The sequence below is a fragment of the Papio anubis genome, chromosome 13, assembly GCF_008728515.1.
Source record: "Papio anubis isolate 15944 chromosome 13, Panubis1.0, whole genome shotgun sequence".
NCBI classification, from domain to species: domain Eukaryota; kingdom Metazoa; phylum Chordata; class Mammalia; order Primates; family Cercopithecidae; genus Papio; species Papio anubis.
The window spans coordinates 92,063,076-92,090,994 of NC_044988.1; the positions used below are offsets into that span (position 1 = coordinate 92,063,076).

The 27,919-nt window shown below is 49.2% G+C and overlaps 1 protein-coding gene across 5 annotated transcripts; it reads left to right on the forward strand.

The window, feature by feature from the left end:
- Window positions 1–443: 443 nt before the first annotated feature.
- PTGS1 (prostaglandin-endoperoxide synthase 1) lies at window positions 444–25,168 on the forward strand. 5 transcript variants are annotated; one of them, XM_021927183.2, is made up of 11 exons: window positions 444–523; window positions 623–709; window positions 7,448–7,564; window positions 7,982–8,122; window positions 8,324–8,467; window positions 10,807–10,988; window positions 11,100–11,183; window positions 12,956–13,202; window positions 15,915–16,090; window positions 19,966–20,113; window positions 21,663–25,168. In XM_021927183.2, exons 1-11 carry the CDS (start codon window positions 517–519, stop codon window positions 22,016–22,018), a joined length of 1,689 nt encoding a protein of 562 aa, XP_021782875.1. In that variant the 5' UTR covers window positions 444–516; the 3' UTR covers window positions 22,019–25,168. The 5 variants fall into 5 exon arrangements, with proteins under 5 accessions (XP_021782875.1, XP_021782874.1, XP_021782876.1 ...); XM_021927182.2 differs by having other exon boundaries at window positions 15,915–16,201; window positions 21,663–22,773; XM_031654485.1 differs by lacking the exon at window positions 444–523 and adding an exon at window positions 2,283–2,424 and having other exon boundaries at window positions 15,915–16,201; window positions 21,663–22,773.
- Window positions 25,169–27,919: the final 2,751 nt, after the last annotated feature.

Genomic DNA, 27,919 nt, shown 5'->3' on the forward strand with positions numbered 1-27,919 from the left:
AGGCTGGACTGCCCCATTTCTAGCCCCCTTTCTTCTCTGCGGACTGCCCGGTTTCTAGGTCCTTTTCTTCTCTACCCTTTTCTGTAGAGTGCGTTAGACCCATTTTACAGAAGGGGACTCTAAGACCCTTTCTTCTCTGCGGGGCAGGGTGTGTGGTTCAGACGAGCCTCTTCCATCCTCAGTTCTGTCCCTAAGCCCTGAGTGACCTCAGCATTGAACATCGTCTCTGAGCCTCAGTTTCCTGTCTATATCTAGTGCCACCAGGCATTAGAAGCGTAAGTGCTTCAAGGATCTCGGGTGAAAAGCCGCCTTAGCGGCGATCATACACTAATTAATAAAATGCCTTGGCCGGGGCTGGGCAGAGGAAGTAAGCGGGCGGCTGAGGTGACAGCTGGAGGGAGGGGCGGGGTGGAGCCGGGAGAAGGGTGGGGAGGGGAGGGGCCGGAGCTCCGGGCAGTGTGCGAGGCGCACGCACAGGAGCCTGCACTCTGCGTCCCGCACCCCAGCAGCCGCGCCATGAGCCGTGAGTGCGACCCCGGTGCCCTGCGCGGCCAGGAAGTTTCTTGGCCTCCTGGCGGAGCCTTGAATGCCAGGCTCAGCCCCTCGTCTCTCTCCTCTGCAGGAAGTCTCTTGCTCCAGTTCTTGCTGCTCCTGCTCCTGCTGCCGCAGCTCCCGGTCCTGCTCGCTGACCCAGGGGCGCCCACGCCAGGTAGGCGGCCCATCCCTCCCCACGGGAACCCCCGGTCTTGCGCCCCTGGTCTGGTTTCAACACCCCCCTTCCCCTCCAGCGGGCTCAGCTTTCCCTTTCTGCTCGCGGTGCTGAGAAAGGGGACTGAGGCTGAGTCTTTTGGACGGATGGGAGCTCTCTGAAGCCCCCCGGGAGTGTGGCCTTGGCTAATGGGCCCTTCAGGGGAAACAGCAGAGTGGGATCTGGTGCCGACTTGGGGAGAAGGGACAGTCCCTATCCACCCTCCTCACCTGTTCTGGGCCCGAGATGTCTAAGCAGCCTCTGCACCCAACAACCCCACTGTTTCCTATAGGGGCCTCTTTGGGAGGAAGCCGCAGGCACCAAGGGAAATGAATTCCCTTTCTCCAGCCACTAACCGTCTGGGAACCCATCCTGATTCCCATTGCCAGTGGAGAAGGTCTCCCCTGGTGAAGACTTTGGGAGAACACGGGACATAGAAATACATTTAGGAGCCTCGAGGTTTCCTCTGGGGTTTAAGAGATCCCCATTGAGCAGATGAGGAAACTGAGGCTCAGTAGGTGCCATGATCCCCCAAGCTCACACAACACATGGTGGGCCCAGGATCTGAACTCAGGTCTGTCTGCCTCCACACACTTCACAAGGTCTGTCTACAGAAAGCTGCTTCTACCCACAATGGACCCTGAGCCACTCTGGGTTTCATGGGGGAGGTTGATGGGGAAATTCCGCCCCTCCCTCCCCCATGCATGTGCCAGGTTCCAGGTGAAGGAATTCAGCTCCTCCCTCAGCCAACCTTCCTCCCCCAGCTTACTGTTTCTGTGTGTGTGCGTGTGTGTGAGCGTGTGTCCCAGCTGGACATCGTTTCCTCCACCACCTAGCTGTGTCAAATCTCTAAAATGAGACCCAGAGAGGGCAGGAGGGGGCAGAAGGGGTCTGCACTTTCTGCTGTGATGCTCTAAGGATCTGGTGCTTAGGGGAGAGAGGAAAGCTATGTACGTGGACTTTGGATCTGACCAAGTTTCCTGAAACAGAGGCTTTGGGTGGATGGCATTTAGGGAACCCAAAGAGAGGATGGAGGGTGCTTTAGGAAAGGGTTTGGGTTGAATGAAAGTCTGGTTTATGGGAAGAAGAGGAGGAAGACTCATGTGGCCAGCACTTTAAAGTTTACAGAGGTTGGTTGTGGACATCCACTTCTTTGGTGCTCTCAACAGCCCTGCCAGAGACGTGCGTTAGACCCAGTCTACAGAAGGGGACTCTGAGGCCCAGAGGGGGTGAGGCCACTTGTCTGAGTCCTCACAGTGAGCTGGTGGTGGGGAGTAGAAGGGGCTCATCAGGCTGCCTCGCTGAACCATCTTGTCAGTCCCTGGATCAGCCCAGCACTTCCTCTGAGCCCCCAGCTGGCTCCATCCAGGCACTCTTGGTATACAGGGCTACTCGCCTGTGTTCTTTTTTAGTCCATTCAGTAATGCACAATGAGCCACGGTCTATGCTATTTTGTTCTTTGCCTTTTCTGTTTCCTTTTATATAATAAATGTTTACATGGAGTTTTTTTTTTTTTTTTTTTTTCATTCCCAAGGGCTTATTTATACCAGTCTTTGGCTGGGGCCTGGAGACACAGAGCTGGGAGGAGCTCACAGGCTGATGGTGGAGCCAGAAATGCCAACAGACTGTCATCCAAGGGGACCAGGGCTGTGCGGAGCTCATGGGAGGAAGCAGGGGTGTGCGGAGCCCAGGGGAGGGAGCAGGGGTGTGGGGAGCCCTGGGGAGGGAGCAGGGGTGTAGGGAGCCCAGGGGAGGGAGCAGGGGTGTGGAGAGCTCAAGGGAGGGAGCAGGGGTGTGAGGAGCCCAGGGGAGGGAGCAGGGATGTGCGGAACTCAGGGGAGGGAGCAGCTGCCTCTCAGTGCGAAGAATTGCGGGAGGCTTCTTGGATCTGATGACTTTTGGACTGGACCTTGAAGGAGGTGGCGGGTGGGGGAAACAGTAAGAGACTCAACCATGAAACACCATAAGGGTAATTGGGAGCAGGAGGCTGAGAATGGATGCATAATGTGGGGATGAGACTGGAGGCCGGAAAACCGGTACTGAGGCTCCTGCAAGGATTTAGGAAAGAACGAATGACAGGTGGAGTGCAGGGGCCGAAGGTCTGGGTTGCCCTCGTATTTCCAAGTCTGCAAGTAAACTGAGGGTCAAGCTACTTGGGCATCTGCCCCAGGAAGCCAAAGCCTGTGTTTTGCCTCTAGAGGCAAAGGAGATGAAGAGATGAGGGCTGCACTCACCTGAGAGGGCAGGCGGCGGGAGAGAATGCTGCTTTCCCTCTCTGTTAGGGGAGGAGATGGAGGCCAGCCTGGAGGCAAGGCTGTACCGGTGAACCCTGAATCCTCAAGTACTTCCCCTCTAGTCTCTGGACCTGACTCAGTGCCCATCTTCTAGATGGGGATAGGGCACCACCTGGCAACCAGAGCTGTGTGCCAGGCAGAGGAGCTCCAGGCCAACTGACCCGGGCACATGGGGCAAGATCCCAGCCGTGCCAAGGCTGCCCAGGTGCCTGCACCTGCTCTGCCAGCACCAGCTGGGTCTGTGGACCAGGAGGGGGCTTCCTCTCCAGCAGGATCTTCCAGCTGCTGGGCCCAGTTGTCTAGTTCTGGTGCGGTGGTGCTTAGGTGTGGGAACTGGGACCCAGGCCAGACCAGTCAGGGTCCTTCACCCTTTTTTTTCTCTCTGGCTGCCAGGTCCCCAGAGCCTCTCTAAATATTATTCTTTAGGGGATTTGGGTCCTGCCTCTTCACTGGGCAGTCTTGCAGCCTGACGCCTCCGCATCCTGGAGGACCTGGTGTTCCCTGGCTGTGCCTATCCCCTAGTCACGCTCAGTCCTGGACCTGGAGCCCTAACTTTTGGGCTGGGGGATGTTTCCTTGCCCAAACCCTTGGAAAGGTTCTGGAACCAGGCAGTCCTGGACAGTCCTCATCTGTGGGGGTGGGGACTAGCAGCTTGGCCTTTCCGCCACGTGTGTCTGGCATGCAGTGTGGTGTGCTGGTCACGTCTGCCTCTACGTGTCTTGGGGACTCAGTGAGAGCAAATGGGACAGTTCTCTGCTGATGGGACAGTTGTGGGAAGGTTGTACTGATACAAATAATGGAGAGGGACAGATTGGTTCTACCCAGAGTAGAAGGCCTGGACGTCGAATGGAAGGCCTCCTTTAGCCCACCTGCTGCACCCCCTTCATGGGATATACAGAAAAATGAGGGTCCAGAGGTGGGAGGGACTTGCGCAAGAATGCACAGCCAGTAAGAGCATCTGCTCTCTCATACAACTCTCCCGGACAACTACTTGGTGCCTGGCCCTGTGCTGAGTGTGGGGGACTCAAATTGAATTAGACTCGGTGCCTGCATCTCCCTGGTTCTCTTTCTTGATGGACAGGGATATCCTCCACTGAGCGCAGAACTGAGTTGGTATGAAAACATGTAGGATTGAAGTTAGACCGAAGGAAGGCCTTCCTGCATGAATACTTCCTAAAGGTCTGGTTGTGGCAGGAGATGGTGATCCCCCTGGGTCCTGGTTTCATTCATTCTGGATTTTCAAGGTTCACTTTGAAGGAATGTGACAAATCCACCTCACCTGGGTCATCCCCAGTCTGTGCATCAAAGCGACTCTCCCTTTCCATCCCTTCCCCAAATCCAGTCCTGGGCACCTCCAGGAGTAGGAGGAGGGGGAAGTTTAAGTCTTGACTCTGCAACTTCAAAGCAGAGGGATCTGGGCAAGCCTCCTGCTTTCTCTGGGCCTCACATTCCTCACTGTGCAATGGGGAGTCTCACCTACCTCTCCTAGGGAGTACTGGGGAGATAAATGAGTGTTGGTGTGGAAGGTTGTGGACTTTGTCAGCTAGAGCCCTGGCTTTCTGGCTGGACTGTGATGGTCCGGCTGTAGTCTAGTGGCACCCAGTCTCCTCTCTGCCCAACCTGGTGCCCTGGGGCACCAGCAGCAGACCCACTGTTGTCCTTCCTGGGAGAACTTTTCCTGTCCCGGAGCAGCTGGTGTTTATGGAAAGAACATGGGGAGCGCGGGGGAGGAGGGGGGAAGCTGGACAGGCCGGCCTGGGAGGGAGGAGCCTCAGCTCTGCACAGCTTCTCTTGGCGGGGAGGGTGTGGGCAGCCATTCCAGCTTCAGCGTCTGGAGCTTGTGGCTTTTCTGCCTGCGGAGGCAGAGCTCTAGGGCCACAGCGGGAGGCCTTCTGGCTCCACCTCAGACAGCTGTTGAGGGTCTGGAAGATGAGGGACTCCCTTTAGTCAGGGTGGAGGTGGCCAGTCTCCTCACTTCATTTTATTTATTCCACGAACATTCGTTAAGCTCTGGCTACCACATCTGGATCCCAGACCTGGGTTAAGCCCCAGTTGTGTGCATAGCCTGTACTGGGGGAAGAGAAAGCCGGGGAAGGGAAGGGGTGGGAGTCCCTTCTCCTGGAAGCTTATGGTGGAGAAGAGCAGGTTGAATTGGAACCCGGAGCCAGGACAAGGGAGAGTGGGAGGAAGGGAGTGTGGACATTCGGGGAAGCCTTCTTGGGGAGGCAAGGCATGGGCTCAGCTGATTTGGAGGAAATGCATTAAGGAGGCTAACAGCCTGGATAAAGGATGGAGACGCTGAGGGTTTGGGGCTAAGGGAGGGGCTGGCGCAGAGTGTTTGAACTGCGGGGACCTCTGGAGTTCATTTTGAGATCCCTGCTGTGGCAGGGATGGGGAAATTGAGCCTAGGGGAGGCCTAACCCCTGTGCCCTTAGAGTGGTAGAACTGGACCCTGAGTCCTAGAGGGCCTTGTGTGCCAGGGTTGGGAGCTGGGCAGTGGGTGCTACAGGAGCTCCTGGGCAGTTGAGAGAGGCCAGCAGGAGGGGCAAGAAGGAGAGTTCCAGCAAGAGTGACAAGTCCTTTCTCGGGGGAGCAGACCTCTGAGCCAGCATGGGGGCTGATCCAGAGGACTCTTGGCCTTTCTGGGCCTGTGGCTGGGGGAGGCGGGGCTGGGGTACTGCCAGGCCCTTTCCCTGGATCCTGCCTGCCAGGTTCGCCTGTGGCTGCCTGATAAAGCCTTTTTGTCCAGCCTTCTTCCCCCGACCCCTCCCTCCTACACCCCTGCTGAGGCCATTGTGGGGCTGTAGGGAGTTGCCAGGGCTTAAGCAAAACTATTTGCATGATTCTTGTGGTCCTTGCTTGTGTGTGTGTGTGTGTGTGTGTGTGTGTGTGGTGGTGTTTCTGTCTTCGACGTGGGGACTAAGAGGACTCTGCTGCCCGGGTCAAGCCCTGTGCTGTGAAGTGAGGAGACTGAGACCAGGGCAGGGGATGGGGACAGGTCTTGCCCAGGGTCATGCTCTCTGATCCTAGCACCCCGAGATGACAGTATTTCATCCTCAGCTGCTCCCGCCTTTCACTACCCTTTTGACCTGCAATAACCAGTTGCACAAAGAATACATGTTCCCTATAACGTTGGCTCTGAGCCCAGATAAGGAAGTATGTTTGCAGAAAGGCGCCCGGCGTTTTCTGGGTAGGATCAGAGATGGAGCCTTCTGCCAGGAGCTAGGAGTTTTTGGTCTACCCAGCTCTGTTCTGTTTCCTTGGCCAAGTTGTCACCTCTCCCTGAACCTCAGCTTCCTTCACTGAGCAATGGTGGTGGTGGGGGTGATAGTGGATCCTACTGAACCTGAGGAGTCTGTAACTTTGCTGCTAAAGAATCACGGAGGCAGATTTAGCAAGGGTGTGGTGGTCTGAGGGATCTGGGTTAGATGCTGAGAGGGACTTCCTAATAGAGTTTCTCCAGGAGGCAGCAGGGTGGACGCCAGAGCTCCACGCACCCTCCCAGAAGATCTTTCCAGTCCTATCTGTCCTATTCCCTTGGTCTGTGACCTTCCTCTGGATCCTAGAGCCCAGACCCCACCCTGATGCGGGCCAAGTCTGATTCCATCAGGAATGGGGGCTGAGGCAGCTGAGGCCTTGGAGTCCCCTTCCTTCTGCACACCCATCCTCTGTCCCCAGGGTTCTGGAAAACTTCTTTCCTTAGACTTGGCTGCTGAGGCTGTGGGGGTGGAGTGGAAGTGAAGAGATGGGCATTTGGTCTGGTGAGACTTGTGGGACTATAGGTCTGGCTCTCCCTTTTTCTGGCTTCAATTTCCCCATCTGCAATGTGGGCATAATGATACCTGCTCTTCTCTACCTTCTGCAGAAATGGAGGGGTGGTGAGGAATCTCGTTTTCCTAGCGTTCAGGTGCTCAGAGCCTGGGGTGGTGGTCTGGGAGAAGTCCCCCTCCTCATCCTTGTCCCTTTTCTGACCGCCCCCCCGCCCCGGCCTGCCCTTACTGCTGGACTCTGACTAGGCAGGAAGTGAACGCTCTAGAAGCTCGTGGCTGTGGAGTTTTATCAGCTCTTTCTTAACCTTCAGTGTCACAGCCGGGGCTCTGGACTCTTCTCTTGCTGCCATTTGGTGGCAATAGGGAGGGAGGGGGCACTTCCCCTGGGGGCCTGATGTGGGCTAGGCTGGAGTTCCAGAGCAGGGCGTGGAAATGTCAGGATTGGGGCTTTATGTTCACAGAGGTGGGAACGGTGGGGGGCTCTTGGGGGAACCCTGGAGCTCTGGTACCCCGTGATTCAGGACGGAGCTGCAACTTAAGTCCACGCCTCTGGCTCCTCATTCCCCCATCAGGGGCTAGATGGGGGTTAGGAGGCCACCCTAGCATGGTCTCTGACCTCCATTTCTCACCCACAGTGAATCCCTGTTGTTACTATCCATGCCAGCACCAGGGCATCTGTGTCCGCTTCGGTCTTGACCGCTACCAGTGTGACTGCACCCGCACGGGCTATTCCGGCCCCAACTGCACCATCCGTGAGCTGGGCCTTCAGCCCTCACTCGTGCCCTCTTGCACCCTCCTGCTCCCTGGGCCCCTTCTCCTAGACCCTAACTTCTTACCCTCCTCTCTGGCCATGGCCCTGTTCTCCTTCCTTGCCTGGCTCTGCCCCTCTCCCTGACCTGGCTTCAGCATGAGCTCTCACGCTTGGTCAACCCTTACTCTTTGCTTCTGGGTTTCATGGTGAGTCTTCACCACATGCCCTGGCCCCTGTCCTCACGCCTGGTTCTGGCTCTGTCATGTGTCATTGCTCCCAAGGTTCCATCCTTACCCACTTCCCCATAGGTGCTACTCTGTTCCATCCTGGCCCTTGTCCTCAGTGCCTCATCTTCCACCCTGGCTACTTCTGGTCCTGCTAGGAGGGACGAACTGAGTGACTCCCATTGCTCCTGCAGCTGGCCTATGGACCTGGCTCCGGAATTCATTGCGGCCCAGCCCCTCTTTCACCCACTTCCTGCTCACACACGGGCGCTGGTTCTGGGAGTTTGTCAATGCCACCTTCATCCGAGAGCTGCTCATGCGCCTGGTACTCACAGGTGGGTGTGGGGCAGGGCCCCCTGACCTGGGGGAGCAAGCAATCCTGCCAGTCCTTTTGAATTCTTGACATCTGATAAGGGTAGTGGGTGGGGAGAGTCTATGATGCCAGATAAAATAAGCCCCAATCCAGGAGGAGGCAGGAACTGGGGTGGAGCTGGGGGTGGAAACACCCTTGTCACCATTATTTTTGCTCTCTGCAGTGCGCTCCAACCTTATCCCCAGTCCCCCCACCTACAACTCAGCACATGACTACATCAGCTGGGAGTCTTTCTCCAACGTGAGCTATTACACTCGTATTCTGCCCTCTGTGCCTAAAGACTGCCCCACACCCATGGGAACCAAAGGTAAAATGGGGTGAGGAGCTGGACCTGGGGATCACAGGAGGTGCTCAGTTCTCCTCTTTGGAAAAAATCAGGCAGAAGAACAATTATTGACCCAATTCTGCAGATGGCTAGACCAAAGCAAGACATATGACATGTCCAGAGCCTGGGCTGAGAACAGGAAAGGGCAGCAGAGGGTCTTGCCTGAGGTCACCTAGAGTCAGACCGACGTTTCCATAGTTCCAGGGTGCCTCTTTGCTTGATCCTTTTCTAATGATGAGTTAGGTCCCGCTGAGGTGGATGTGACTTGGAAGTTATGATGTAGGAAAGAATGAATAGTGAGCTATTTATTGGGTGCTGTCTCTGTGTTTGGTTCTTTACAAATGTAAATAGTTTTACTTGCTTCACCAGTGTAAGGTACAAATAAGTCACATTTTTTTCTTTCATTGCTCAAGACTCCACTTAGCCACACTGGCAGGGTTCTTCTTTGTAAGACCTTCCCATGCCACCTGCAATTATCCAAAAACCTGGGATATTATTCATTTCAGACCCATCTGTTCATTGTCAAGTACAAAGAGGACAAGAGAGGCTCATTAGTCCACTGCTGCTATACTTCAGTTCCTGCCACATGGTGGCACTGTTGAATGCCAGTCCTGTGCAGCCTCATGGTTTTGTCCTTTTTTGGGTTCAAAACCTCGCACCCTGTCCCTGCTTGGGGCACTACTCTGATGATTTTCAATCACATGGTTAGCTGCTATTCCCAAAGCATGACCGTTCTACCAGGTTAGCTAGGTCTTGCCAACTTTGCTGAAATCAATGCTTGCCCAGTGTCAGTGAGTGATGATTCCAAATTACGGTTGATGGATCACTCCCTCTGACTTCCCTTTTGGTGGATTTTCTTTAGGGGTACTTGATATTTTTTGCTGCCAGAGGAACCCAGTCAGTCATCTTAATCCAAATAATTTCCATTGATCTTGAACCTTCAACATCAGGGCTCACATCTTGATGCATTGTGAAGAGGTGCCTTTACCAGAACTCAAAATATTCTGTTCCTTTCTGTGAGGGCATTGGGTGACAACTCATTTAACACTGACATAATTAAGGAAGGCCTCTCAATACTTATTCTAAGGATGACTTGTCTTTATGCCAGACATAGAAAGATTGGCATCATTTAAAATAGGTTGACAGGGCCAGGTGTGGTGACAAACGCCTGTAATCCCAGCACTTTGGGAGGCTGAGGTGGGTGGATTGCTTGAGCTCAGAAGTTCAAGACCAACCTGGATGACATGGTGAGACACCTTCTCTACAAAAGAATGCAAAAGTTAGCTGGGTGTAGTTGTGTGTGCTTGTAGTCCCAGCTACTCAGGAGGCTGAGGTGGGTGGATCAATTGAGCCCAGGAGGTCAAGGCTGCAGTGAGCCAGAGTGCAGAGTGGCACTGCACTCTGGCCTATGCAATAGAGTGAGACCCTGTCTCAAAAATAAATAAATAAATAAATAAATAAATAAAATAGATTGGCAAACTACAGCCTGCAGGCCAAATTCAGCCCACCTCCCCATTTTTGTAAGTAGTTTTATTGGAATACAGCCACATGCATTTGTTTATGTGTCATCTGTGACTGCTTTCCTGCTACAATAGCAAAAACTGAATAGATGTGACATGTCTGTATGGTCTACAAAGACTAAAATGTTTACTATCTGGCTTTCTCCAGAAAAAGCTTTCTGACCTTTGATTTAAAAAAATTATACCCACTGGTTCTCTGCCATGCTTACATTATCTCTTGCAATCCTCAGATTCACTGTATCAAATGGGCATCATTTGCCCCTTTTTAAAGATGGAAAAATTGACACTCAGATGAGATGACTTATCTGTGTTCACACAGCTAGCAAATGGCATAGTCAGTTGCAGACACAGGCAACCTTGACTCAGGGGAAGAGAGTGCATGTTTGTTTTTTTCTGTTTCTTTATTTCTTTTTGGTGAAACGTTTCATTATGGCAAAATTGCAAAGATGCACAAAAGTGGAGAGAAAAGTAGAATGAACTATGTACCCATCTTTCAGTTTCAACATTTACCCACAATTTCTTCATCTTATTTCATTTCTCACCTCTCATACTTTTGTAAAGTATTTTAAATAAAATTCTAAAAATCATGCCACTTAAAATTCTAAGAATCATGCCACTTCACCCATAAATACTTCGAGAGTCTTTTGGTAGAGTGAGTTACTTGGTGGTGGTGGGGAGGTGGTCCTGAGGAGGCCACTCTGGGCTTCCTGCTTGGGCCAGTTTGCCTGGTGAGCCCAGATGTCCCTAGGGCAGCAAGATCCAGATAGGAGAAGGTACTGCTGTTTCCTATCCCGCAACCAGGGAAGAAGCAGTTGCCAGATGCCCAGCTCCTGGCCCGCCGCTTCCTGCTCAGGAGGAAGTTCATACCTGACCCCCAAGGCACGAACCTCATGTTTGCCTTCTTTGCACAACACTTCACCCACCAGTTCTTCAAAACTTCTGGCAAGATGGGTCCTGGCTTCACCAAGGCCTTGGGCCATGGGGTGAGTACCTAGGAAGGGCTCAGAACTGCTCTGGACCTAATTTGGCACACACATGTCATCGACAGTGGGCCGGAACCCTGGTGACCTGAGGGAACTCCTCTCTATCCACAGGTAGACCTTGGTCACATTTATGGAGACAATCTGGAACGTCAGTATCAACTGCGGCTCTTTAAGGATGGGAAACTCAAATACCAGGTAGTGCTGGGCCAGGGGGTAGGGCAGAGGGAAGGGTCTCCCATGGTCTTCCCTGGCAAAGACTGCTTGGGGGCGGGAGGGCTCTGGGTCATGTCCTGAGAGGGCCAACCACGGGAGTGGGAGGCGTGTGCCAGGAGTGACAGTATACCCTGGGAGGAGGCAGCAGGTGTGAGAAGCCAGTGAGGAGCAGACGTGGCCTCCCATGTCAGCCAGGGAGGTGGATTTTGGAGCTCAATAGGAGATGAACATTTGTAGTCTGCATGTATTTATTTAATTATTCCACAATATTAATTGGACACGAGAGTATACCTGGCACAGGTGATTGAGTAGTGACCATTATAGTTATGGGCCCTGCCCTCAAAAAACCACAGACAAACTTCAGGATGCTCATTCTACGAGGGCTTTTGTCTAAATCAGAACTGTCCAACAGAAATATAATGTGAACCACATACATAGTTAAAATTTTCTAATGTCCATATTAAGAGGGAAAAAGAAACAGGTGAAATGGATTTTAATAATACATTTTACTTAATGCAATATGTCCAGGTGATTAGCATTTTAACATGTAATCAATACATTGTTAATAAAATATGTCACATTCTTTTTTCATGCTGAAGCTTCAAAATCTGGTATATATTTCACACTCACAGGACTTCTCAATTTGGATGCTCAGTTTTCACTGGAGTGATCTAATCTGTATTAAGATTTCATAAAATGTACAGCTGAATAAGTAGAGTGATATGTCCAACTTGTGACACGTCCGACTTGTTCCATGCATCCTTAAAGATTTTCCAACAGCTGAAGTATCAGTTTTAAAATTCAAATAGAAATTAAGAAAAACCTAAATAAAATAAACTAAGTAACATTCAGTTCTCCATTCACACTAGCCAAGTTTCTAGTGCTCAGCAGCCACACATGGCTAGTGGCTACCATATTGGATCATGTAAATCTTAGGCAAGCACCAAAGCAAAGTTCGATGCTGAATCTTTAGGACTAAGAACAGGACTTGGCATGTAGTAGTCTCTTGGCATGTATTTACTGAATGAATGAAGAAGTTGCCAAATAATTAGGTACACTTGTAGCTGCCACCAAGGAGAAGCTGTGAGTGCCGCTAGAGTGTTTGGATGGTGGGTAAAACTTCCCTAGGAAGTTACAAATAAACCCAGAGTTGCATGAAGGATAAGGAGGAGTTAGGGATGCTAAGAATGGGAGAGGACTTTCCAGGTAGAGGGTTTAACAAGTACAAAGGCTTAGAGGTGGAGAGCAGCTTGGCGACTTGGAGGGAGTATAAAAATGGGAGCATTTGTTGAGCCTAGCGATCGAGGGTAACAATGACTTTATGGGAAGGTGGAGATGTCTGTGGGGACCGTGCTAAGGAATTCTACTTTCTGCCAAGAGCAGAGAGAGTATTTGGAAAGGTTTTAAGTCAGCTCATGATGCAATATTTTTTCTTTTTAATGGTTTTTTTTTTTTTCTCTCTTTTTTTCTTTTTTGCTTGGGTGCAGTGTAGAGACTGGCCTGTTTGGGGATAGGAGTGGACATAGGGAACCCGCTTAGGGAAAGGAGTCAGAGTGGAAGATGAGGGTGGGTTGCTTGAGGTAGTGGTGGTAGAGATAGAGAGCAGGGGACTGATTTTAAGAGACATTTTGGAGGTGGAATCAACAGCCTTGGCTGAGGGGAACTGGCAGCTCCAGCAGGAGTGGGAGGGAGTTGGTTGTGGGCAGCTGGGGGTGACCCCCAACCTTAGATTGCCAGGTGGCCCCATCCCACAGGTGCTGGACGGAGAAGTGTACCCGCCCTCGGTAGAAGAGGCGCCTGTGTTGATGCACTACCCCCGAGGCACCCCGCCCCAGAGCCAGATGGCCGTGGGCCAGGAGGTGTTTGGGCTGCTTCCTGGGCTCATGCTGTATGCCACGCTCTGGCTACGTGAGCACAATCGTGTGTGTGACCTGCTGAAGGCTGAGCACCCCACCTGGGGTGATGAGCAGCTTTTCCAGACGACCCGCCTCATCCTTATAGGTGAGGACTCCAGACCTGCCCTGCCCTGGAAGGTCATGCCCTCCATCCTGAGAAGCAGGGGGCTGGGGGGTATTTAGAGGTGGAGGCTGGGATTAGAATCCTTGCTTTTCTGCTTAGTGGCCAGAAGACCTTGAGCAGGCCCCTCAACCTCTGTAAACCTCGGTCTCCAAATCTGTACATTGGGGTGAATGATGATTGTAAGGATTTATTGAGATCATGGATGGGAAGGCACCTAGCACATAGCAGGCCTTCAGAAAAATGGATGACTGTGATGGTTGATTATTAGCTGGGTGACTCAGCACATTTGATTAGCCACCCTGAGTCTCAGTTCCCCCATGTGCTGCACCCAGATGCACACTTGTGGTCCCCAGCATATGCAGGGTCAAACTCTAGCTTGCCTTGCCTTCAGGAATCTTCATGTTCCCTTCCCTGCATGTATCTACCTTCCTGCAGTTTGGTAGCTTCTAGATGACTCAGGGACAGGATATTTTTGTGTTCCCTATGGGGGCGAGTCTGCAACCTAAAATGTCAGATGGTTTCCGGCCTGGGAGCTTGGCCCCTGACATCCCTGTCCAGACCATGTTCACTCTGAGTCACCAGTAACTCCTTTCCCCCACCTCTGGGCACCACTGGGCCTGGCTGGTCCCAATTATAGAGCCTAATTCACTGGAGCCACAAAGAGCCAGGCACTGGGAATAGGAACAGTCACTAGAGGGAAGAGGGGCTGGTTCTGAAGTTTCAGCATCGCAGAGACCTTGACCAGAGAAAACTGGAGGCTGCCCAGCACACTGGCTGGAGATGAAGCTGTGACCAAAGGCAGGACCCTAGGGCACCACACATCCAGTGCTTCATTTAACTCCCCTACAACCTCATGAGCCAGGTATGATTACCCTATGAAAATCAAGATTCAGGGAGGTTAAGTGAATTCTCCAGGGACACTCAGCAGATGGAGACTTGAGGTCTGGTTGCCACCAAAATTTATGCTACTTCCACTCCATCACGAAGGGGGATCTTCTTGAATGGGAAGGGGTTGCAAGCCTCAGTCTGATCTTCTGTGACATGCGAGTATTGGAAAGGGATTCCCCCTCACGTCTACACTTAGTATTCCTACTTTTGGCCGACATATATGGACACCCCCTCTTATGCCAAGCACTGTGTCAGCAATTTCGCTGTATTCATTATCTACTTTTCTCAACAACCGTAATATAGTATTGCACTGATGTTATTATTATTATTATTATTATTATTATTTTTTTTTGAGATGGAGTCTTGTTCTGTTGCCCAGACAGTAGTGCAATGGCGTCATCTTGGCTCACTGCAACCTCTGCCTCCTGGGTTCAAGCCATTCTCCTGTCTCAGCCTCCCGAGTAGCTGGGATTACAGGTGCCCACCACCACGCCTGGCTAATTTTTGTACTTTTAGTAGAGACAGGGTTTTGCCATGTTGGCCAGGCTGATCTTGAACTCCTGACCTCAGGTGATCTACCGCCTCGGCATCCCAAAGTTCTGGGTTTATAGGCATGAGCCACAGCACCCGGCCACACTGATATTATTATAACACACATTTGACAGTTAAGGAAAGTGAGGTTTTGAGAGATTAAGTAACTCAGCCCAAGCTCAGGTGGCTCGAAGTGATAAAGCCAAGATTTGAATCTAGGTCTACTGATCCCACAGTCTGTAGCTCCAGATCAACTTCTAAAAGCCAATTTGTCTAATGGCTAATTGGCCTAAATATCAGTTTCTTTCAGTATCTAGTTGCCCAGTTTTAATTTTGTTACAGAATATTCAATTTGCATCTTCTCTGGCTTTTTGCTTTCTAGCTGGTTATAGCTACAAAGGGGGCAGAGTAAAAATTTATTTATAAGAATCCTGTTATGTAAGAACATATAGGAAATACGTTTTTTGAAATATATTTAGGGCTGGGCTCCCCTTCTGTCCTCAGTATTCCCTTTTGCCACTGCAGCAGCTCTGAGTGATCTCCTTGAAGTCCCCCTCTATCACCAAGGGTGTCAGCATGATGACAGTTCTCACCAGTAAATCCTCCACTTTTCCATCTTTTGTAGTTTCTCCACCTTCTTTTAATGGGCTTCAGGAGGGAGGTCACGAGACCAATTCTTGGACACCTCCTTTGCATGTCCTGCTTAGCTGGGCCTAGAACCTCCCTCTGAAATGTGGGAGTAGCTGGTGCTCTTGTCTTGAGACCTCAGTCAAAATAGACCAAAAGTTCTATTTTCACATCCTGTTACAAAGAGACAAAATGGAAGAGGCCAAACAAAATTAAACATCAACAGCAAAGCCAGGTATGATGGCTCACACTTGTAATTCCAGGGCTTTTGAGAGGCTGAGGTGAGAGGAGGGCTTGAGGCCTGCAGTTCAAGACCAGCCTGGATAACATAGCGAGACCCCATCTCTTAAAAAAAAAAAAAAAAAGCTAAGTGTGGTGGTGCATGCCTGTGGTCCCAGCTACTTGGGTGTCTGAGGTGGGAGGATTGCTTGAGCCCGGGAGGTCCTGGCTGGAGTGAGCTGTAATTGTACCACTGTGCTCCAGCTTGGGTGACAGACCAAGACCTTGTCTCTAAAAATAAAAATAAGCATCAACAACAACAATAAACAGACCAAAAGCAAGCACCTCTCATGAACTGGCCTGCTTTCCAAGCTGGGCATCTAAATCACTGTGCTTGGCTGACTTTATTTCCAATCCTTCCCTGCCCAGGGGAGACCATCAGGATTGTCATCGAGGAGTACGTGCAGCAGCTGAGTGGCTACTTCCTGCAGCTAAAGTTTGACCCAGAGCTGCTGTTTGGTGTCCAGTTCCAGTACCGCAACCGCATTGCCATGGAGTTCAACCATCTCTACCACTGGCACCCCCTCATGCCTGACTCCTTCAAGGTGGGCTCCCAGGAGTACAGCTATGAGCAGTTCTTGTTCAACACCTCCATGTTGGTGGACTATGGGGTCGAGGCCCTGGTGGATGCCTTCTCTCGCCAGAGCGCTGGCCGGGTAAGCCCCAGAGGAGTGCTGGTGAGGGCAGGTGGGCTGAGGGATCCAGCAGACCTGGGTCCAAATTCCAGTTCCTCTTCTGTAAAATGGGGCTAATGTCACTTCTACAGGGCAGTTGTAAGCATTCCTGCATGAATTCTTTGGTTCATTTGTTCATTCCACAATACCAGACATTATGCCAGGTACTGGAGATGTAGTGGGAACAAGACCTATGTGGTTCTTGGCTCATCTTTTAGTGCTCACACCCTAGAAAGTGATGGCAGTCATATGACAGCTAACAGCATTAGGGCCCTTACTGTGTGTCAGGCACTGTTCTAAGAGCTTCTTCTATGTTATCAGAATTCTAAGAGTGTGCTATAAACCACAGTACAAAAACCCACCATGCTCTGGGAGTCAGGGAGGGACATCTGACCCAGAGTTGTGGGTTATGGGAAAAGAAGTGATGTCTGAGCAGAAATTGGAAGGAGGGATAGAGATTTCCCAGGGTAAGAGGTGGTGTTAGTGGCAGGGGATGGCTGTGTTCCAGATAGAGATTACGGCATGGGTGAAAGGCATGGAAGTCAGAGGACATGGCAATTTGAGGAACATAAGGACATTCAGGGTATGGTAATATATGTAATGGTGCCTGCCTATGGTGTTTATTAAATCATAAGCCTCCACTATGGGCTGAATTGAGGTTCCCCTAAAGTTCATATGTTGAAATCCTAACCGCCAGAACCTAGTATGTGACTGCATTTGGAGACAAAGTCTTTAAAGAGGTAATTAAGTTTAATTGAGGTCATTAGGGTGGGCCCTAATCCAGTGTGACTGGTGTCCTTATAAGAAGAAGAGATTAGGTCACACACACAGAGGGAAGGCCACATGAAGATGTAGGGAGAAGACAGCCATCTACAAGGCAAGGAAAGAGGCCTCGGAAGATACCAAGCCTGCCAACACCTTGATCTTGAACCTCCAGTCTCCAGACAGAGGAAATAATTTCTTTTTTTTTTTTTTGAGACGGAGTCTCGCTCTGTCGCCCAGGCTGGAGTGCAGTGGCCGGGTCTCGGCTCACTGCAAGTTCCGCCTCCTGGGTTTACGCCATTCTCCTGCCTCAGCCTCCAGAGTAGCTGGGACTACAGGCGCCACCACCTTGCCCGGCTAGTGTTTGTTTGTTTGGTTTTTTTTTTTTTGTATTTTTTTTAGTAGAGACGGGGTTTCACCGTGTTAGCCAGGATGGTCTCGATCTCCTGACCTCGTGATCCGCCCGTCTTGGCCTCCCAAAGTCCTGGGATTACAGGCTTGAGCCACCGCGCCCGGCCGGAGGAAATAATTTCTATTGTTTGAGCCACTCAGTCTGTGGTACATTGTCATGGCAGCCCTAGCAAACAAATGCATTCTCTTTCCCTGCAATTCCCAGCCAACTCCTTCCTCAATCTCCCCTTCTCCACATTCGGAAGCTCCTATCTGCTTCATCGCAGTCTCTGGCTCCCCTGTTGCCTCCCAGTCCTCTGCTTCTCTCTAATCCTCGTCCCTAAGCCCTGTCATGAAGATGTGGCATACATGGATTTCCATTTCCTTCTGATAATTTGACTGAAATTAGCTTTTGCTGCCACAGGTGGGCAGCTGCTGGCTGTTTTATGGCCTCTTTATGGGTTTCTTTATGGTTCTTTGTGGGGACACAAGACATGATCAGAGACAGTAACCTTTGCGTGAGGCTGGACAGTTTTCAAAACATTTTCAAGGAATGACCATGATGATGTGTGTGAAGAGCCCTGGCATCGTACCTGGCACAAGGCAGAAAGACCACAGAGATGTATTGACTCTCAAGATTTTTTTTTTTTTTTTAAAAATAGAGATGGCGTTTTACCATGTTGCCCAGGCTGGTCTTGAACTCCTAGGCTCAAGCGATCTGCCTGCCTAGGCCTCTCAAAGTGCTGGGATTACAGGCGACTCTCAGGATATTAAGAAGAGTGAGTGATGTTAAGACAGGCTTTCCCTGGTAACCATTGTGCATGGCTACCCTCTCAGGGGTTCCCATGTGACCAATACTGAGATAACAGCTTTGCATAGTTTATCCCATTTAAATAGACCACAGCCATATCAGGTAGATGCTTTTCCCTTCCCCATTTTTACATATGTGGGAACTCAAACTTAGCTCGAATAGCTGCCCAAGGTCCCTATATTAGTTTCCTTAGGCTGCTGCAACAAAGTACCACAAACTGGGAAGCTCAGAGCAACAGATGGAGGCTAGAAGTCTGAATTCAAGGTGTCAGCAGTGCCATGCTCCCTCTCAAGGCTCTATGCCTCCTTGGCTTCTGATGGTGGCCAACAGTCCCTGGCATTCCTCGGCTTGCAGAGGCATCGAGCTCCAGTCTCTGCCTCTATCATCCTGTGGTGCACTCCCTGAGCTTGTCTTTCCTCATTTTATAAAGACACCAGTTATTGGATTGGAGCCCACCGTAATCCAGTAGGATCTCATCTTAAATTGATTACTTTTGCAAAGACTTCATTTCCAAATAAGGATACATTCACAGATGCAGAGAGTTAGGACTTCAACAGATATTTAATATTTTGGGGAACACAGTTCAACCCTCAACAGCCCCACAGCTTGTGAAGCTGTAATTGGCACCATCCTCTGCTTGCTTTGCTCATATGATTTCATCCAACCATGCCTTTCTTTTTTGCCCAATTATAGTTGTTCTATTAAAATGACTATCTCTTAAGCATGAACATTATTGTTTCATCCTAAGCACCACAGCCTTCTTTTCTCTGTCTCTCTCTTTCTTTCTTTCTTTCTTTCTTTCTTTCTTTCTTTCTTTCTTTCTTTCTTTCTTTCTTTCTTTCTTTCTTTCTTTCTTTCTTTCTTTCTTTCTTTCTTTCTTTCTTTCTGAGATGGAGTCTTGCTCTGTTGCGTGGGCTGGAGTGCAGTGGTATGATTTCGGCTCACTGTAACCTCTGTCTCCTGGGTTCAAGCGATTCACCTGCCTCAGCCTCCCAAATAGCTGGGATTACAGGTGCGAGCCACCGTGCCTGGCCAGCACCAGAGCTTTCTTTAGACTAATGCGCCTTAACTGTTAGTAATCAGAAGCTTTTTCTGCAGCCTCTTTTATCTCACCAGGTTACCTGAGCTTTGAGTCCTATTTTCCCTCCCTTCACAGGGGGTTACACTACCTGTTGGTGTAATTCAACGGACTGGGGAGCAGTGTGAACCACAAGAGAGGTCCTCTTGGTCCATTCCACACTTCAAAGATGAGGAAGCTGCCGGGTGTGATGGCTCATCCTGTAATCCTGGCAGTTTGGGAGGCCATGGTGGAAGGATCATTTGAGGCCAGGAGTTTGAGACCAGCCTGGGCAATATAGTGAGACCTCACCTCTACAAAAATAAAATAAAACAAAATTAGCCAGGCATGGTGGCACGTGCCTGTAGTCCTAGCTACTTGAGAAGCTGAGGTGGGAGGATTGCTTGAGCCTGAGGAAGTTGAGGCTACACTGAGTCAAGATCGTGCTATTGCACTCCAGCCAGGGCAATGGAGTGAGACACTGTCTAAAAAAAAAAACTCACACAAAAAAATGAAGAAGCTGAGACTCAGAGGGGCTTCCTGAGACAGCATGACAGCAGCAGGCCCAGGGGCAGGTCTACAGCATCACAGCTGCTAGGCTGTCCAGCACTCTCCATCCTAGCTCAGAAGGGACTCCCATTGGAAGCTGTTGTCCCAGGAACTTACCCAGGCTCCAGGACAGCCTGGCCTGGCTCCCAGACCACTGCTGTACTTCTCTCTCGGCAGATCGGTGGGGGCAGGAACATGGACCACCACGTCCTGCACGTGGCTGTGGATGTCATCAGGGAGTCTCGGGAGATGCGGCTGCAACCCTTCAATGAGTACCGCAAGAGGTTTGGCATGAAGCCCTACACCTCCTTCCAGGAGCTTGTAGGTGAGCAGTTGTTTCCTGGATGCAGTCCCTGCCCTTGAGGGACTGGCAGCAAAGTCAGGGAGACATCAAGGAAATAGAACGGGACCATACATGTGGCAATGTGTAACAACCAGACTTATAACGGCCGTGGAAGTGCTGTGCCGGGGTGGTAAATAATCCTGCTTGGGGAGAGAAGGTGACTTTTCGGCTGGGTTTGGAGAACAAATGGCAGTTTCCAGTGGGAGAAGAGAAGGAGGAGCATTTTAGGCAGAGCCATAGAAAGTACAAAGGCATAGAGGTCAGACAGCAGGTATCTGGGGAAACAGTTGTAGATGTGGCTGGGGCAAGGGGCTTATGCTGTGAGGGTGATTAGTGATGGAAGGTTGGGGCCAAACCGTGTAGAATCTTGGCTTTCATACTAAATATTTTGGGTTTTATTCTGTCTAGTGCTTTCTAAGTACCCACTTATGGGCCAGCTGCATAAAAATCACTTAGAAAGCTGATTAAAATACCAAATCTCAGATGCCTGTCCTACAGATTCTGATTCAACCATCCTGGGTGGTGCCCAAGAATCTGCATATTCATATGAATAGAGTATATATACATATATATGAATATATATGAATAGAGTATATATACATATATAAATATATATGAAGAGTATATATACATATGTATACATATATACATATACATATGTATACATATATACATATACATATGTATACATGTATACATATACACATATCTATATAAATATGTATGTATATATAAATATATATGTATATATATAAATATATGCGAGTATATATATATATATCCCCCAAGATCCTCAGATATTGGGCAGCCAAGTTGCCAACCCTTGTCACATACAGTGGGGAGCCACTGAAGCAGGGTGTGACATGGCCCATGAGAGTTCCCAATGGAGGATGGATTTGAGGAACTGGGCAGGGAAGCAGGGAAGCTCCACATCTGTCTCCCATTGGCCACTATCCGTGAACATGTGGGTATTGCAGAGTGGAGCAGATTCTGTACCTGAGCTCCCTGAGATCCTGAAACAGCAATCTTTGTTATTCTTTAGTCTCCCATGGCAAATGGTCCCCAGGGCAGAAGGAACACTGCCACTGAATTTCTGTGTGAGCTCGGACATGTTACATCTTTGAGCTCTAGTAATAAAAGGGCTTGGCCCAGGCTAAGGTCTTGAAATCTGTCTGTGAAGGAAGCAAGATGGGGAGCATTCTCCTTTCTGTAATCATCAGGTAATTAGGGCCCAGAGTTGCTCAAGCTTACAGGCTGTTTGGGGGCAGATCTAGGCCTCTGACTTTCTCTTTAGTAGCATTTTCCTTCCCTAGACCCAGTCCCTGAGGAGGAGCAATTTGTGATTTTCTTCTTGACCCTTTTCCCCAGTGCCAACCAGGCCAAATTCTAGGGCACATGCTCAGTTGCTCAAGTTATTCTCCTGGAGTCCCTATTATCCCCAGAAAAAGGTGGACAGAGAAGGGTCACACCCCAGGTTGACCTTAATGGCATCATGGATCTGAGGCTAGCGTTTCCCCTTATCTCCTTGTAGGAGAGAAGGAGATGGCAGCGGAGTTGGAGGAGCTGTATGGAGACATTGACGCGTTGGAGTTCTACCCTGGGCTGCTTCTTGAAAAGTGCCATCCAAACTCTATCTTTGGGGAGAGTATGATAGAGATTGGGGCTCCCTTTTCCCTCAAGGGTCTCCTAGGGAATCCCATCTGTTCTCCGGAGTACTGGAAGCCGAGCACTTTTGGTGGCGAGATGGGCTTTAACATCGTCAAGACGGCCACACTGAAGAAGCTGGTCTGCCTCAACACCAAGACCTGTCCCTATGTTTCCTTCCGTGTGCCGGATGCCAGTCAGGATGATGGGCCTGCTGTGGAGCGACCATCCACAGAGCTCTGAGGGGCAGGAAAGCAGCATTCTGGAGGGGAGAGCTTTGTGCTTGTCATTCCAGATGCTGAGACCAGGGCTGATGGTCTTAAATGCTCGTTTTCTGGTTTGGCATGGTGAGTGTTGGGGCTGACATTTAGAACTTCAAGTCTCACTCATTATCTGGAATATTGTGTTCTATTTGTTCTTCCAGAATGCTGAATTCCTTGTTAGCCCATCAGATTGTTAGGAGTAGTTCTCATTTGGTCTGCCAGAATACTGGGTTCTTAGTTGACAACCTAGAATGTCAGATTTCTGGTTGATTTGTAACACAGGCATTCTAGAATGTGGAGCTACTGATGAAATCTGCTAGAAAGTTAAGGGGTTCTTATTTGGCATTCCAGAATCTTGACTTTCTGATTGGTGATTCAAAGTGTTGTGTTCCTGGCTGATGATCCAGAACAGTGGCTCGTATCCCAAATCTGTCAGCATCTGAGTTTCTAGAATGTGGATTTGATTCGTTTTCCTGTTCAGTGAGATATCATAGAGCGGGAGATCCTAAGGTCCAACAAGAATGCATTCCCTGAATCTGTGCCTGCACTGAGGGGGCAAGGAGGTGGGGTGTTCTTCTTGGGACCCCCACTAAGACCCTGGTCTGAGGATGTAGAGAGAACAGGTGGGCTTTATTCATGCCTTTGGTTGGAAGCTACCAGGGCTCTATCCCCATCCAGGTCTTGACTCATGGCAGCTGTTTCTCATGAAGCTAATAAAATTCGCTTTCTAAAGTTGCCTGTTATATATCTCTTTTGGTCCCATCCCCCAAAGCAGAGGCAACCGAATGTGGCTAGCCTTTCTCCTAGCCACAGCTGGGCGTGCTAGAGGTTGCAGCATGAGATTTTCTGCTGGGATCCTTGGGCCCATCACTGTGTAGACATGTTACCACTGGTGCTTTCTTTTTCCCTGCGGGCCAGGCACTGCCCTTTTCAGGATGCTCTCCTAAAATACCCATTGCCCCAGCCCCGGGAGATATAACTTTCAGTTCTCATCATCTGATTAAAACAACTTCCTCCCTTACAGAGCAAACAACAGAGGGGCACCCGGGGAGGAGAGCACATCCTGTGTGCCAATTTCACACTTTCAATTCTCATTTGTTCTCACACCAACAGTGTGAAGTGCGTGGTATAATCTGCATTTCAAAACCAAGGAAGCAGCCTCAGAGTCGTCGTGTGACACGCCAAACGCAGGCTGAGTCCAGAGCTTGTGCTCCTCTTGATTCTTGGTTTGAGTCAGTTCCAGGCCTGATCTTGCCTGTCTGGCTCAGGGTCAAAGACAGAATGGTGGAGTGTAGCCTCCACCTGATATTCAGGCTACTCATTCAGTTCCAAATATGTATTTTCCTAAGTGCTTACTATGTGCCAGTTCCTGTAACAGGTGTGGGGACACAGCAGTGAGTAATCAATACAGACAAGGCTCTGCCCTTATGGAGCTCACACTCCAGTGGCGGAGAAACAGACCATAAATAAGGAAACAATGAAATAAGATAGATATATACAAGGTAAGTGTGACTTCCCCTCTAACCCCCTCTGCTCTGTCCTCCCCTACTGCGCTCTTCAAGACCAGAGACCCAACAGCAGTGATCTCAGGGCAGACAGCCCTCCACCCCAGTCCCGAGACCCTTTTCTCAGGACCTCTGTAGGCAGCTGAGAGAGAGGACAGAGCGGTAAGATGAGGGGTTGAGGGAAGGTTCTTCATGATCCATACTTTGGGCTTAGCATTTCTCAGGAAGAACTATGGCCCAGAAACAACAGGGGAAACTAGAGTTCAGTCTGACAGTCCTTGGTGTTAAGTCTCCTGTCTTATAGTCCAGAAAATCCTGTTTCTCCTTAGTTGCCTGGAAACTGCTCCCATCATTCCTTCTGGCCCCTGCTGAATGCAGGGAATGCAATCCTTCCCTGCTGTAGCAGTGGCTCTGATGTGGAAAGATCTTTTGGATGCTGGAAGTGTCCATGAAGAGCTTGTGTCCTGTCCTTTCTTGCAGATTCTCTTTCCCCTCTTCTGCTAATACCTCTTACTTTGCTTGAGAATCCTCTCCTCTCTTATTAATTTCAGTCTTGGTGGTTCTATCAGGGGTGCATTCTGGTCAAGGGGTGGGCCTGTGAATCAATCCTGGGCAATCAGACACCCTCTCCTTAAAAACTGGCACATGGAGACTGAGGTCACTGACTCTGATTCATCCCCACAGCTGGCTCTGACAAGATGGTCAATTTGTTTCTGCTTCTGAGATCCCCGGGGCAGCCTGGATCCCTGCCCTTCTCAAGACTTTAGCTTTTCCTTCCATCCGGTGACCTATTCCAGGAATTCCTCTTTTGCTTAAATCAGTTGGAGTTTGTGTCTGTTGCTTGTAATCAAGCCTTTATGGCTGCTGGGCTGAGTGACACAAGCACTTTAATGGCCTGGAGGGACTTTTAATCAGTGAAGATGCAATCAGATGAGTGTTTTGGAAAAAGCACCCTGGGGAAGGGTGGATGACAGAGCAGAGCAGGATGGACAGGAAGCTGGCAGAACTGAGGAGGCTACAGTTGTGGTCCAACCAGGAGCTGATGGCAGCCAGGGGAAGGGCTTTGGGGATAGAAGAATGGGATGGGTTCCAGAGGTATTCCTCTCTTGAATGCAGGTGCCTAGATTAGGTAGACTTTGCTTAGCACGGGCAACTGCACATGAAAGTTTTGCAAAGGGAAACAGGCTAAATGCACCAAAAAGGCTTCTTGAGAGTAAATAATCTTAATGCTTGTAATTTGAACATTTGTTCCTGGAGTTTTGATTTGGTGGATGTGATGGTTGGTTTTATTTGTCAGTTTGGCTGGGCTATAGCACCCAGTTATTTAATCAAACATTAATCTTGGTGTGGCTGTGAAGGTATTTTGTAGATGTGATTAACATCTACAATCAGTTGACTTTAAGTAAAAGAGTACTTAAATAATTTGGGTGAGCCATACCTAATTAGTTGAAAGACCTTAAGAACAAAAACTGCAGTTTTGTGGAAAAGAAGAAACTTTGCCTCAAGGCTATAGCCATCAACTCCTGCCTGAGTTTCCAGCCTGCTAGTCTGCCCTACGGATTTCAGGTTTGCCAGCCCCAACAATTGTGTGAATTAATTTCTAAAAATAAAGCTATATACAGCCATTCTTTGGTATTTGTGGGGGATTTGTTTCAGGGATCGCTGTAGATACCAAAATCTGTGGTTCCTCAAGTCCTTTATATAAAGTGCTACAGTATTTGCATATAACCTATGTGCAGTCTCCGTATAACTTCAATCATCTCTAGATTACTTACAATACCTAATACAGTGTAAATGCTAGTTCTTATACTATATTTTTCTTTGTATTATTTTATTGTATTATTATTTTGAATATTTTGATCTGCATTTGGTTGAATTCACAAATATGGAACCCATGGATATGGAGGATATGTGCATATATATAGTATAGTGTATCCTCCATATATATATATTCAAGATATATATATATGTTTATATTTATATATATATTCTCTCTCTCTCTCTCTCTCTATATATATATATATTTCTACCTCTCTCAGTAATAATGCAAGAACAGAAAACCAAATATTGCATGTTCTTACTTAATCGTGGGAGCTGAATGATGAGAATACATGGACACGTGGTGGGGAATAACGCACACTGGGGCTTGTTGGAGGGTGGGAGGTGGGCCATCAGGAATAATAGCTAAAGGATGCTGAGCTTAATACCTAGGTGATGGGATGATCGGTGTAGCAAACTACCATGGCACACGTTTACCTGTGTAACAAATCTGCACATCCTACACATGTAACCAATAGATGTATATTATTATTTGAGTTCCAATAATCAAATAATACACAAACCCCTGTATTATATGATTATTGGAAATTAAATTATAATAATAATATACATATATTCTATTGGTTCTACTTCTCTGGAGAACCCTGACTAATACAATGGGTGATTCATTCACGACTCTCAATGCAAACAACAGAGCCTTCTCTAGACTGTATAAACAGGAAGGAATTTATTATAGGACATTACATAGCTCATGGAGCCACTGGGAGGACCAGAGAATTAGGCTTGGAGGCTTTGCACCTAGGAATGGTGGCCACTGTCCAGTGGAGATGCCTCTGCTACTGCCATGGACACAGCCATCTCAAATGACACCTTTGCTGCCCAAACCCTACTACTGCTGCCCCCCAAAACAGGCTGCTTCTACAGCCAGTCTTGCTGGAAAATGGATTCTGTGCAATACTTGCTTCCTCTCTTTTTTCTACTTAGAATTAAAATTATCTTTATGTTGTGTCTGATCAGTGGAGCCCAGCTCATGTGTCTGTACTGCAGCTACAAGAAATAATGGGAAAGTGAGTTTTCTGGTTTGTGCTTTGAAAAGGAGGAACCCATAATGAGGAAAATTCCTCATACATAGGAAAGGTATTCAAAGGGGCTGGGAAACATGGAAAGTCTACTTCAGTGAATCTGAATTTTCTTACTTCTGTTCTGCCTCTGTAGTCCCTATCCCTAGAATGCTACAAAGACCATCACAATGGCCTTACTGTTGACCTAGTAGCAGCTCAATATGGTTGCAAGCAAAGAGCTTAAGAAGTGAAGTTATGTAATTACAGAACAACAGAGACACAAAGACTGTTGAATACACACAGTCCACTCTTTTAGTAATTTTTGAGTTAAAAAAACGCAGGAGGCAGAGCAAGAAGGCAGAATAGAAGCTTCTACCAATTTTCTTCTCCACAGGAACACCAAATTTAACAACTATCTACACAAATGCACACCTTCATTAGAACCAAAGTTCAGGTAAATTATTGCAGTACCTGGTTTTAACTTTGTATTACTGAAAGAGGCACTGAAGAGGGTAGGAAAGATGGTCTTGAATTGCCAGAGCCATCCCTCCCCCGATCCCCGGCAGGAGCCATATGGCACAGAGAATCTGTGTAGGGAGAGTGTAGTGGTTGTGGGATTTTGTGTTAGAACTCAGTGTTGCCTTGTTACAGTGGAAAGCAACATGAGGTCACACTCAGCTAGTACCCATGAGGGAGAATTTAGACCAGCCCTAGCCAGAGGGGAACCATCCATCCCAGTTGCTGAATGGGCTAAAGGGCTCTGGGGTTCTAAATAAACTTGAAAGGCAGTATAGGCCACAAGGATTACAACTCCTAGGAAAATCTGATCTGCGCTTGGAGCCAGTGGACTTGAGGGGCATGTGACCTGTTGAGATAGCCAAGAGAGTGCTTGCGCCACCCCTCTCCCAACCCCCGGCAGTGCAACTCACAGCTCTGAAAGAGACTCCTTCCTTCAGCTTGAGGAGAGAAGAGTAAAGAGGACTTGTCTTGCAACTTGGATACCAGCTCAGCCACAGCAGATTAGGGCACTGGGCAGAGTCCTGAGGCACCCATTCCAGGACCTAACTGCCAGATGACATTTCTAGACATACCCTGGGCTTATATGGGCCATATAAGGCAGAAGGGAACCTGCTGTTTTGAATGAAAGGATCTAGTCCTGATAGTATTCACCACCTGCTGACTAAAGTGCCATTGGGCCCTGAATAATCAGCACCTGTAGCCAGGTAGTACACACTACGGCCCTTGAGTGAGATTCTGAGATGTGCTGACTTCAGATGTGACCTAGCACTTTCCCAGCTGTGGTGGCTATGGGGAGAGACTCCTTCTACTTAAGAAAAGCAGGAGGAAAAGTAAAGGGGATTTCGTCTTGCAGCTTAGGTACTAGCTCGGCCACAGTGGGGCAGAGCACCAAGTGGGCTCTCAGGGTCCCTGATTCTAGGCCTTGGCTCTTGCACAGTATTTCTGGATCTGACCTGGGCCAGAGGGGAGACCACTGCCCTGAGAGGTGAGTCCCAGGCCTGGCAGCATTCACCACAA